The sequence below is a fragment of the Carcharhinus amblyrhynchos genome, chromosome 3 (genome assembly GCF_965287045.1).
Source record: "Carcharhinus amblyrhynchos chromosome 3, sCarAmb.v2.hapA, whole genome shotgun sequence".
NCBI lineage: Eukaryota > Metazoa > Chordata > Chondrichthyes > Carcharhiniformes > Carcharhinidae > Carcharhinus > Carcharhinus amblyrhynchos.
In genome coordinates this window covers 122,104,655-122,118,466 of record NC_137326.1, presented here as the reverse complement: position 1 = coordinate 122,118,466, position 13,812 = coordinate 122,104,655, and the positions used below count along the sequence as shown (strand labels likewise).

General features: G+C 46.9%; 1 protein-coding gene across 1 annotated transcript in view; it reads right to left on the bottom strand.

The window, feature by feature from the left end:
- Positions 1 to 12,149, bottom strand: part of dner (delta/notch-like EGF repeat containing) — a 302,806-nt gene extending 290,657 nt beyond the window's left edge. The window contains exon 1 of the mRNA XM_080185922.1: positions 11,524 to 12,149. Within this exon, the coding sequence (XP_080042048.1) occupies positions 11,524 to 11,703 (180 nt within the window). The 5' untranslated portion in view covers positions 11,704 to 12,149. The remainder of the gene's footprint in view (positions 1 to 11,523) is intronic.
- Between the last annotated feature and the right edge of the window lie 1,663 nt (positions 12,150 to 13,812).

The window sequence follows — 13,812 nt, the reverse complement described above, 5'->3', positions numbered from 1 at the left end:
CGTGGTATTGAATGCAGCAATACAATCCTTGGTTCAGGGAGTTTATGCAAAGTTCAATTATTCATAATGTTTCATCTAGGATAACTAAGCTGTTGCTGTTAGAGATTAGACAAAAAGTTTGAGAAGCAATATCAAAACCCTTCCCAGATTCTAATTTCTTGGTCGATGGGGAAGAAGGCAACTTAGTCCCCGTAGTCCTCAATAATCTTCCTACAGTTTCCTTGCATCAGATACCTGTTCCATATGAGGGTAGGGATTAGAGACTTTCTCTCAGATATCCTCGAATAGCATGAGTCAGTCACAGTGGAAACAGATTGCCACGGTGGAATGGCCTGCCTTTTCTCTAACCACTGCCTCTTCACAAACAAACAAACATACCACAGATGGGATTCATACAAAGCATCCTTTCCGGGTGTATTACAACTTGGTGTGGCTCCTGCTCTGTCCAAGACCACAAGAAGCTACAAAGGGTCATGAATGAAGCCTAATCCATCATGCAAACCAGCCTCCCATCTACTGATCCATCTATACTTCCCACTGCCTCGGAAAAGCAGCCAGCATAATTAAGGACCCCATGCACCCCAGACATTCTCTCTTCCACATTCTTCCATCAGGAAAAGATTACAAAAGTCTGGGGACACATACCAACCGACTCAAAAGCAGCTTCTTCCCTGTTGCCATCAGATTTTTGAATGGACTTACCTCGCATTAAGTTGAGCTTTAGCTACACCCTAGTTATGACTGTAACACTATATTCTGCACCCTGTCCTTTCCTTCTCTATGAACAGTATGCTTTGTCCATATTGTGCGCAAGAAATAATACTTTTCACTGCACATATGACAATAACAAACCAAATCAAAACAATCCAAGGAACAAAGAAAATTACAACACAGAAACAGGCCCTTCGGCCCCCAAGCCTGCACTGACCATGCTGCCCAACTTAACTAAAACCCCCTACCCAACTGGGGACCATATCCCTCTTTTCCCATCCTATTCATGTGTTTGTCAAGATGTCCTTTAAAAATCACTGCTGTATCCGCTTCCACTACCTCCCCTGGCAGAGAGTTCCAGGTACCCACCACCCTCTGTGTAAAATATCTGCCTCGTACATCTCCTTTAAACCTTGCCCCTCGCACTTTAAACCTGCGCCCCCTAGTAATTGACCCTTTCACCCTGGGAAAAAGCTTCTGACTATCCACTCTGTCCATGCCTCTCATAATCTTGTAGACTTCTATCAGGTGGCCCCTCAACCTCCGTCATTCAAGTGAGAACAAACCAAATTTCTCCAACCTCTCCTCATAGTTAATGCCCTCCACACCAGGCAATATCCTGGTAAACCTTTTCTGTACCCTCTTCAAAGCCTTCACAGCCTTCTGTGAGTGTGGCGAGCAGAATTGAACACTATATTCACATGTGAGAACCCACTTTGCCCTCATTCCGATGGACATAACATAGAACTGGATCGCGAACTTGAAACACATTTTCTTCTCTTCCTCCTCTCATTCCTGCGATAAATTATTTTGTTTCCCTGTTTGTAGCTTTTCCTCTCAGTCACATTCCAACATGCACACATTCATTACACTTTCTGGCCCTTTTCGTATTATGGGTTGGTTCTATGCAAAAACTTTCAAATTGTGTCAATAACAAGTGCAAAGACAGACAAAGCAAATTAACCTCTGCACATGCACAACGTGGTGACACCGTGATATCATTGGATAATGACAATACGAGAAATGCAGTGATGCAGTGAGGGAGGTGACCGTAGAGATAGTGGATGCGTTCAAAATTCTATAGATTCTGGAAAGGTTCCCGTGGGCTGTAAAGCAGCAAATGTAAAGGGGCGGCACAGTGGTTAGCACTGCTGCCTCACAGCATCAGGGACCCAGGTTCAATTCCCGGCTTGGGTCACTGTCAGTGTGGAGTCTGCAGGTTCTCCCCGTGTCTGTGTGGGTTTCCTCCAGGTGCTCCGGTTTCCTCCAAAAATGTGCAGGTTAGGTGGATTAGCCACGCAAAATTGTCTCTTAGTGTCATGGGGACTAGCATGGGGTTGAGGATAGGGCCTGGGTGGGATTGTGGCCAGTGCAAACACAATGGGCCGAATGGCCTCCTTCCGCACTGTAGGATTCTGTAATTCTATAATGCACTATTTAAGAAGGGAAGGAGATTGGGAACCACATACCCATTTGACAGCAGTAATAGTGAAAACGTTGGAATCTATTGTTAAGGACGTGATAACTGGACACTTAGAAAATAATTGGGCAAAATTAACACGGATTTATGAAAGGTGCGTCATGTTTGACAAATCCCTTGGATTTATTCAGAAAATTACTTGAGCACAGATATAGCAGGAACAGTGGATGTGGGGTATTTGGATTTTCAGGAGGATTTTGATAAGGAGATTAATAAACACAATTAGAATGCATGGGCTTCGGGGGAAGAAAACTAACATGGACTGTAAATTGGTGAACAGACAGAAAACAGGGAGTAGGAACAAACAGAAGCAAAATATTGCGGATGCTGGAATCTGAAACAAAAGCAGAAATTGCTGGAAAATCTCAATGGGTCTGACAGCATCTGTGGAGGGAGAATAGAGCCAACGTTTTGAGTCAGCTCTGACAAAGGGTCATCTAGACTCGAAATACTGGCTCTATTCTCTCCCCACAGATGCTGTCAGACTCACTGAGATTTTCCAACATTTTCTGTTTTTGGTGTAATCATAGAAACCCTACAGGCAAAAAGAGGCCATTTGGCCAATTGAATCTGTACCAACCACAATCCCACCCAGGCCCTATCCCCATGTCCATACATATTTATCCGCTGATCCCTCTAACCTACGCATCTCAGGGCACTAAGGGGCAATTTTAACATGGCCAATCAATCTAACCCGCACAGGAATTTACACAGGTTTACATAGTTTGAAGATAAGGGTGAAACTTTTAGGACTGAGGTGAGGGGAGATTTCTTCACCCAGAGGGTGGTGAATGTGTGGAATTCACTACCACAGAATGTGGCTGAGGAAGAAAACGTCCGATTTCAAGAAGAAATTAGATACAGCTCTTGGGTCTAAAGGAATCAAGGGATATGGGGAGATCAGGATATTGAATTCGATGATCAGCCATGATCAAAATGAATGGTGGAGCAGGCTCGAAGGGCTGAACAGCCTACTCCTGCTTCTAGTTTCTATGTTTCTATGTAAGTGGCTCATTCTCAGGCCTACCACAAGGAGCGGTGCTGGACTACAGCTGTTCATAATCTATATAAATAATTTGGATGTGGGGACCAAATGTAACTTGTTGATGACACAAAACTAGATGGAATGTAAATTATGGCTTCAAGAAGACTGAGATAGGTTAAGTGCATGGGCTAAAACATGGCAAGGGAAATATAATGTGAAAAAGTGTGAAGTTACTCACTGTGGTAGAAAAACAGAGACAGAATGTTTCTTTACTGATGAGAAATTGGGAAGCGTTGCCACCAAAAGTGACCTAGATGTCCTTGTTCGTGAAGTTAGCAGGAAGTTAAAACAATTCATAAAGAAAGCAAATGTTATGTTTGCCTTCAGCACAAGGGGATTTGAGTACAGGAGTAAAGATATCTTACTGAAATTGTACGGAGTCTTGGTGAGATTGCATTTGGAGTATTGTGAACAGTTTTGCTCTCATTATCTAAGGAAGGATGCATTTGCTATAGAGGGAATGCAACAGAGGTTCCCAGACTAATCCCTGGGATAGCAGGATTGTCTTTTGAGGAGAGATTAAGGAAACAAGCCCTGCATTCCTTAGAGTTTTGGCGAATGTGAGGCGATTTCATGGAAACCCCTTGCAGGGTATGACGAGGTAGGCGTTTTGCCTGGCTGGTGAGTCTAGAGCCAGGGAACATAGTCTCAGGATAAGGAGCAGGCCATTCAAGACTGAGATGAGGAGAAATTTATTCACTCAGAGGGTGGTGGATCCTTTGAATTCTCGACCACACAGGGTTGTGGAATCTCAATTATTAGATGTTGTGTGGTGGAATGGCATTGAGGTCAATGAATGACAGAGCAGACTTGACGGGCTGAATGGCCACTCCAGTGGGGCAGCACATTGGCATAGTGGTTAGCACTGCTGCCTCACACCGCCAGGAACCCGGGTTCAATTCCTGGCCTGGGTCACTGTCTGTGCAGAATCTGCACATTTCCCCTGTGTCTGCAGGAGTTCCCCCTGAGTGTTACGGTTTCCTCCCACAGTCCAATCCTGGAACACAATAAAGATTTATCATTGAAGTTGAAGCCAACTCACTTTTAATTGTGCCCTGGATTTTTCTGAATAAACACCAAATCATCAAGTGGCCTTCCATTCAGCCACTATATGGACCCACAGAATGTGTAAAATGACAAGTTTTTTTTTCAAATTCATTTGTGGGTGTCACTGGGTAGGCCCTGCAGCAATTCAAGAAGGCAGCTCATCACCACCTTCTCAAGGGCAACTAGGGATGGGCAATAAATGTTGGCCTGGCCAGTGATGCCCAAATGCTGAAATGATTTAAAATAGAATTGTCACTTTATACATTCTGCTGGTCCATTTAGTAACCACGTGAAAGGTCATTCAATGGTTTGGTGTTTATCGAGGATACAATAAAAAGGGATTCGGGAAGTAGTAGACAAATTCACTTTGTGGGATATCACACTGCAAAATCTGACCTTGCAATATTCAGCAGAGGAAAATTCAACTTGGACAATAACAAAATCATGTTCAGGCTTACAATTTGTATACAGATTATACAGAGATTTTCCCTCATTGTTGGATGCTGGAAATCTATGCACCAAGGGAGATTACTGTGTCATGAATGATAAGGTTTACTTTTATTTTAGTTTTTATTCCTCTCCAAATAATATGGTGTTTGCATCAATGAGTCACCAAGTTTATCCATACACAGCATAAAGATCCCGGGATTCCCCACTGGGCAAAGCTGAACCCACTGATCTCCCCTTCACTAACGTCAGAAGGTCTACGAGCATTTGGGTCGGGGGATGTGGAAGGATTCTGCTCATTGGGCTGCTGCAAAATAGTAAGCCCATGTGAGCACTGGGGAGAGCGAACTTGTTTGCAAATCTCTCTCACTCTCTCAGTCAATGGCGATTTGCATTGCTTGCCCAAGGTTCTTAAATAGCCTGCTGGAAGGCAGCAGCAAGAAAGCATGGCAAATAGAGAGAGTTAGGAGGAAGAAATTAAAAACAGCAATGAAATGTAATTGATTTGCAGGAGCAGATGTACTTGACACGCAATTAAGATCTGCATCTACAATAAAAAGCATCTTGCAAGATATTTATTTAATCTTAGTTAACTGAAAAATCAAACATATAAAGCTCATCGAAAAATGATTGGTTGCTCTTGGCAAATTCAGGACACTGATCACGAAGTTAGTTGTTAGTGGTTGTTTATGGGGGGGTAATTCTTGAGTTCCTTTGATTCAGCAAAGCTTAAGAAGTTAAACAGTAATCAACAGCTGAAGATAAGTGATTCTCTGGCTACTGCCCGTACTATTACAGCTCACCTCTCTGTATAAATAAATAAATATCATATTTTCACAAAGTCATGTCAACTTCTTGAACTTGTGACTCTTTGGAAAGTCAATGGTAGTGAAGCACCGAAGAATTATAGAGTCCTATAGTGCAGAAGGAGGCCACTCGGCCCATCAAGTCTGCACTTACCACATTCCCACCCAGGTTCTATCCCCATAACCCCATGCATTTAACTTAGCTAGTCCCCCTTGACATTAAGGAGCAATTTAGCATAGCCAATCCAAATAATCTGCATATCTTTGGACTGTGGGAGAAAACCAGAGGGCCTGGAGGAAACCCATGCTGACATGGGGAGAATGTGCAAACTCCGCACACACAATGACCCAAGCCAGGAATTGAACTTGAGTCCCTGGCATTGTGAGGCAGCAATGCTAACCACTGCCACCATGCCGCCCCAAAATGAACTATTGCATCCATTGTCCTCAAAACACCTGGACTGAAGATCATTCTTGTTCAGGATATTTTGATTTTCCACTGACATCAACTAGAATATTCTGTATATGCATTATACTGTATGGGGAACAGAATTATTGAAAGTTTAATCAGGTTTGCTTTGTGCAGATTCCTTTATCCTTCAAGATCTCAATTCTTTCTCCCATCAACCTGCGCCATTTGAGAGTGATTAATAAAGTATACAATGGCCTAGGCTTTTATTAATAAGGGCATTGAGTATAAAATCAAAAAAAGTTAATTTAAACTTGTCTAGAACACCAGTTTGGTCTCAGCTAGAGTATTATGTCCAGGTCCAGGCACCACACTTTAGGAAGGAAAGCATTAAAAAGGGAGCAGAAAAGATACACGATAATGATCCCAGGGATGAGGAACTTAAGTCACAGAGATAGATTGAAGAGTTTGGAACTGATTTCCCTGCAGAAGCAAAGGTTAAGTGATTTAACAGGGATATTCTGGGAATGCGGTAAAATGGGGGATCTGGACCAAGGAGACAGAGGAAAACTTCTCATTGCTGGAAGGATGGAGATCCAAAGGGCACAAATTTAAGGTAATTGGCAGAAGATGCAATGGCGACATGGGAAGAAACTTTCCCACACAGCGAGTGCTTAAGGTAGGGTGGCACATGGTTAGCACTGCTGCCTCAACACCAGAGACCCGGAGTCCGATTCCTGCTTTGGTCCACTCTGTGTGTGGAGTCTGCACATTCTCCCCGTGCCTGCATGGGTTTCCTTCAGGTACTCCGGTTTCATAATAAGAACATAAGAAATAGGAGCAGGAGTAGGCCATCTAGCCCTTCGAGCCTGCCCCGCCATTCAATAAGATCATGGCTGATCTGTCGTGGCTCAGTTCCACTTTCCCGCCCTCTCCCCATAACCCTTAATCCCCTCTCTTATCAAGAACCCATCAACCCGCTTCTTAAAAATATTTAGCGAGGCAGCCTCCACCACTCCAACGGGCAGAGAATTCCAGAGATTCACCACCCTTTGAGTGAAGAAGTTCCTCCTCAACTCCGTTCTAAACCGCCTCCCCTTTATCTTGAGGCTGTGCCCCCTAGTCCTACTGTCTTTTTTGAGCGGGAAGAGTCTCTCCACCTCTATCCTATCCATCCCATTCATCATCTTATACGTCTCAATGAGATCTCCCCTCATTCTTCTAAACTCTAACGAGTACAAGCCTAGTTTATTCAGCCTCTCCTCATAGCTCAATCCCCTCAACTCCGGTATCAGCCTAGTAAACCTCCTCTGCACTCCCTCCAGGGCCAAAATATCCTTGCGCAGGTGCAGCGCCCAAAACTGCACACAGTACTCCAGCTGCGGCCTCACCAATGCCCTATACAGCTGCAGCAAGACCTCCCTACTTTTATATTCAATCCCCCTCGCTATGAAGGCCAGCATCCCATTCGCCTTCCTGACCACCTGCTGCACCTGCAAGCTGGGGGGTCTGAAAGGTGTGCTGGTTAGGTGCAGTGCCCATGCCAAACTCCCCCTCTGTGTACCTGAACATGCCCCGGAGTGTGACGACTAGGGGATTTTCACAGTAACTTCATTGCAATGTAAAAGTAAGCCTACTCGTGACATCATAAATAACCTTAAACTGAAAATCTGGAATGTGGTATTAGAGAGTTGGTGCAGGCAGGTTCAATGGAGGCATTCAAAGTGGATTTGGATTATTATCTGAGAAGGAAGAATGCGCAGGGTTACAGGGAGAAAGTGGGGGACTGGCACCAGGTAAATGTCTCCAATGGAGTGCCAGCACAGACAGATGGCACCTTTGGCCTCATTCTGTGCAGCAACAATTCTATGAACTCATTTTATACATTCCTGAAATAGAACTCTAACTAGTACTTTCATGGAGAGGGGGGGAATGAAATTGGAAGAATCCTACAACGGGAGGTGATTTATCCTTCATGTAAATACTGCAACAGATCTTTGAGAAGATTTGGGGACAACACAATGCAAGCTGAAGGTTCTCACTCCCTCTTTGGATTAGAAAACACTGGGAGCTTTCTCAATGTGCATCATTAGATCTATATCATACCAGTTTTGTTGAGGAATCTGGGTTTCTAACACACAGATTAAATCCCCCCGAAAAATGGCCGTTTCTGGCACTTTACCAAAGTTTGAGTTTATTTGTTGGTGTCACAAGTAGACTTACATTAACACTGCAATGAAGTTACTGTGAAAATCCTCTAGTCGCCACACTCTGGTGCCTGTTTGGGTCCACTGAGGAAGAATTTAGCATGGCCAATGCACCTGGCACTTCTTTCAGACTGTGGGGGGGAAACCGGAGCACTCGGAGGAAACCCACACAGATGCGGGACAACATGCAGAATCCACACAGACAGTGATCCAAGCCAGGAATTGAACCCAGGTCCCTGGCACTGCGAGGCAGCTAACCTCTGTGCCACCGTGCCCCTCCCCCAGGGCTGCTGTTTCCAAACACAGGCAGATTACAAACATTTTAACACTCAAAAAATCTATAAAATTGGCTGCAAATGAGATGAGGGCAAAGGAGCCAGCAAATCAGTGTTGATATCTTTGAGAAAGACTCTCACAGATAGAACTAAGTGAACATCTCACCATTGCCCTTCCACAGTAGCATTTGGGTGCATTACAGTCACCGGGGGAGTTACTTTGGACTCGACTTCTTCTCAAAGTCGACACTGCACCAACTGGGAGGTAACCTTCTTGAATGTTGTCCCTGAACCAACTGGGGGTTCAGGGCTTTGGAAAGCAGCAGCACAAGGGGCCAGGAGAATGAATGTGGGGAAGCTGCGCCCCCCTTCCCAACACACACACTGTCCAGGGTGAGGGTGAGGCAGTGAGCCACCGCTACAGGTCCACAGCAGATGCCATTTCCCTGGCCCTTCCCTCAACCCTGGAACACCGAGATAACAAGGACATCAATGTCAGCCTCCTATTTATTGACTACAGCTCAGCTTTCAACACCATTATTCCCATAAAACTCATCTCCAAACTCTGTGACCTGAGCCCCGGCACCTCCCTCTGTGACCGGATCCTGAAATTCCTCAATCACAGACCATAATCAGTAAGGATAGACAACAACACCTCCTCCACAATCATCCTCAACACCGGTGCCCCACAAGGCTGTGTTCTCAGCCCCCTACTATACTCCTTATACACCTATGATTGTGCAGCCAAATTCCCCTCCAATTCGATTTTCAAGTTTGCTGACAACACCACTGTAGTGGGTTGAATCTCAAACAATGATGAGACAGCGTACAGGAATGAGATAGAGAATCTGGTAAACTTACACGGCAACAATAATCTCTCCCTCAATATCAACAAAACAAAGGAGGTTGCCATTGACTTCAGGAAGTGTAAAGGAGAACATGCCCCTGTCTACATCAATAGAGACGAAGTAGAAAGGGTCAACAGCTTCAAGTTTTTAGATGTCCAGATCACCAGCAGCCTGTCCTGATTCCCCCCATGCTGACATTATAGTTAGGAAAACCCACCAATGCCTTGACTTTTTCAGAAGAAAGTTTAGCATGTCAGCTATGACTCTCACCAACATTTACTGATGCACCATAAAAAGCATTCTTTCTGGTTGTATCACAGCTTGGTATGGCTCCTGCTCTGCCCAAGACCACAACAAACTACAAAAGGTCGTGAATGTAGCCCAATCCATCACGCAAACTAGCCTCCCATCCAATGAGTCTGTCTACACTTCCCACTGCCTCGGCAAAGCAGCCAGCATAATTACGGACCCCATGCACCCTGAACATTCTCTCTTCCACATTCCTCCATCAGGAAAAAGATACAAAAGTCTGAAGTCACATACCAACCGACTCAAGAACAGGTTCTTCCCTGCTGGTGTCAGACTTTTGAATGGGCCTATCGCGCATTAAGCTGATCTTTCTCTACACCCTAGCTACGATTGTAACACTACGTTCTGCACTCTCTCGTTTCCTTCTCCATGAACAGTATGTTTTGTCTGTATAGTGCACAAGAAGCAATACTTTTCACTGTATGTTAATACATGTGAGAGTAATAAATCAAATCAAACAGCTCATGTCATTGAATCACTTTGATCCTATCGCCTGAGTATCACCCATTGGGAATAAGGAGATTGACATGATACAGCAATGTTAGCGTTTCTCCCACTCTGTCTTCAGAACCAAATGCCTCTGAGAACTGGCCTACAAGTTCTTGACAATCTGAACCCGGGGGAGTGAAGTGTAGGCCGGCTCATTCCCCCCCACATCAACACACTGGACTGGGATTGCCATTTGGGTTGGGCCGCAGGGACTGGACTGGGATGGGGGCTTGGGGGGGCGGCTAGGAGCGGGGCTGAGGACATGAGGACAGGTCCAGGGGCAGGTGCAGGGCTGGGGCCAGGGCCTAGGACAGGGAGCGGGGCTGGGGACAGGGGCGGGGCTGGGAGCAGGTGTGAAGCTGGGATGGGGCCGGGGACAGGGGGTGGACGCTATGGCAGGGATGGGGGCTGGAGACGGGACTGGGGGCAGGGGGCGAGGTGGGAGGCAGGGCCAGGAATGGGGAGCTGGGACCGGGGACAAGTGCAGGGCTGGGGGCAGATGCGGGGCTGGGGAAAGGGGGCAGGGCCAAAGACAGGGGGCGGGGCTGGAAGTGGGGCTGAGGGCAGATGCAGGGCTGGGGGAAGAGGGCGGGGCTGGTGGCAGCGTCAGGGACAGGGGACGGGGCTGGGGGCAGGCGTGGGTGTGGGGCTGAAGGGGGCGGGTCAGGGGGGCGGGGCTGGAGACAGGGGGCGGGGCTGGGCTGGGGCCGGGGACAAGGGGCGGGGCTGAGACTGGAACGGGACAGGGCGGAGGGGGCAGGTGGCAGGCTGGGGAAGGGGGCGTGGCTGTGGCAGGGACCGGGCTGGAGAAGGGGGGCGGGGCTGTGGCAGGGACGGGGGGCGGGGCTGGGGAAGGAGACGGGGCTGTGGCAGGGACCGGGCTGGAGAAGGGGGGCGGGGCTGTGGCAGGGACGGGGGGCGGGGCTGGGGAAGGAGACGGGGCTGGGGGCAGTGGGAATCTCCCGGCACCTTCTCCACTCTGCCCCGGGGAGGAAGCTGCTCTCTCGCTGGGTCGCTCCTCCGGTAACTGAGATCCATGGAAAGAGGCAGAGAATCAGCCTGAGGCCGGAATGAGGCAACACACGGAGCAAAGAGACAGCAATACCCCTTCCCCTTAAACTCAGTCTGCACCCCTCATAATACCCCCCCATACACACAGACACACACACACAGGGAGAGACAGATATCAATACACAGACACACACATAGATAACCACACACACAGACATAAAGGCACACACGGACACGCAGAAACACCAGACACACAGAGACAAACACAGACTGACACAGTCGCACAGACACAGGCACACACACACACCGACACACAGATAGACACTCACACCGACACACACACAGACAGATACACACACACACACGTTCTCTCACACACACAGCCGATGCCCAATGCAGGAATGCCAAGCAGCCCCCCCCCCCTCCCCCTCACTCTTACCTGGCAGTGTTGTCCCGCGAATCCAGGGGCACAGCTACAGTTGTAGGCGGCCGGCTGACCTTGCAAAGTTGCACAAGTCCCATTGTTGAGGCAGGGCTGGCTGGCACAGGGGCTCAGGGGGCTGGCACGGGCGGCAGAGAGGACAGCCACGGTGCCCAGGAGCAGCAAGAGAGGTGGCATCTCAGATTGGAGAGGAGACGGGCTGAGGATTGCTGAAGGCTTGGCAGCCCGGCTGCTGTAACGTTGCCTTCCTCTCTGGGCTGGGGGGTAGGGGGGGGAGTTAGGGGGCTGAAGCTCCCCCTTCTCCCTGTGTCTCTGTTAGGAACCCGGCTCCTCGCACACTGAGAGATCGCGGCTGCACAGCAAAGAGAACTGGATTCCTGGTGACGACAGGTTGACGAGAGCCTGAATCCTGGTGGGAGCAACCTACTTTCAGCACTCTCTCTCTCTCACACACACACACACCCTGCAGCCCGGACTGAATTCTGTCACTGAATGATTTTCTGTCTCTCTGTAGCAGAGGACAAGGACGTTCCTTGTGAGAAAAAGGAGCAGAGCTCTGTAAGCACACAGCTCATTCAGTGATGGATCTCATCCCCATTGCTCTGAATATGGCAGCAGCTTACTGGAGACGGCTCTTAAAGGAGGGAGGGCAGAGTTTCACATAACCGTGACCAGGAGCCCTCCTCCCCACCCCTTAACCATCATTTTAAACCTTATTTTTCTCTAATTCGGCCATCACATTGACCCACTTAATTAATCTCCAGGGAGATCATTTAAAGTTAGCAGTCACAATGTGACAGAAAGCCACTTCTGTGCCCCACTCACAGCCCACCCCACTTCTCCCCGTTGTCAGGGAGAGTTAAGTTAGGGGATAAAAGCAATAAAACTTTATTGATTATTGTCACAAGTTGGCTTATATTAACACCAATGAAGTTACTGTGAAAATCCCCTAGTCGTCACACTCTGGCGCCTGTTTGGGTACACTGAGGGAGAACTTTTAGCATGACCGATGCACCTAACCGCTTTCAGATTGTGGGAGGAAACTGGAGCACCTAGAGGAAACCCACGCTGACACGAGGAGAATGTGCAGACTCCATACAGACAATGACCCAAGCTGGGAATCGAACCTAGGTCCCTTGCTCTGAGAGGCAGCAGTGCTAACCACTGTGCCACCCATGCCACCAAATTACTGCACATTCTGGAATCTGAAACAAAAACAAAAATGTTGCAAAATCTCAGCAGGTCTGTGGAGAGAGAATAGAACCAACATTTCACAGAGGTTAACAGACCTGCTGAAATTTGACAGCATTTTAAGTGAGGGGAATATTGCCCTGAATTAACCCTGCTTTCATTTGCAAGTGGATTTTAGTATTTTTTTGCCACATAAGAATACTATTATTTATTTAAGTAAAAATAATGGGGCATAAAACTGCCGTGATCTCCACAGAAGAGGGAGCAGGAGGAGTCCTCCTGCCAAGTCTCTCTCTCTTTCTCATATCAGTGGGAATTGGGACAGGCTATTCATCACAAAAGTCAGAGCAAATCATTCCAAGTACATTATGCCAATAATTTAAGTTGCTGTCTGTTTCAAATGCTGTGCCATCACTATCATTGAGACATTGACTGAATGAATCACAGAACAGAGAATCTGATACACAGGTCATAAAAGTGTCTATCAAGCAAAGTTCTCTTCAACTGTGTAAACGAAGCTCCCAAAGAGTTAATCCATTTAATAGTCTAGGGCTCACTGCTGAGACCACTGTTAAATTTGCTTGATCGACATCTTTATGAGGCTATAATTATTCTGTGATCTCTTTTGTCAATGTCTCAAAGTTTATTTACACAAGATTAAGAGGTGTGAAGCGCTTAGAATTTCTGTTATTGGTATTTTAATAACTTGCCCAATTGGCAAGAGTTGTAAACCATTTTTTTCAAGAATTATGAATGGGTGCTTTTTGTCTTAAAAACTTTCACACATGCCATTATACTATAGGCTTCACTGACTCTGCACACTGTGTATACTGGGGAAATAGATATAGAATGGCCACGGAGGATAAAGGGGCCATTGGGATGGGAGATTTGAGTTGGCATGGAGGGTATGGTGAGACTTTTGGGGTGGATAAGGATTTATGACTAGGCATAAGTAGGGGGGATAAGTTGGCATTAAAGCTGTAAGGGGCCATGGAGATCATTGATAAGGTGTGAGGGGCAAAGGCTTGAGGGCCTTTCTTTCACCCATTTTCAATCTGCTTTTGGGGGTTGGTGAGCCTTACTCCATTATGTGAC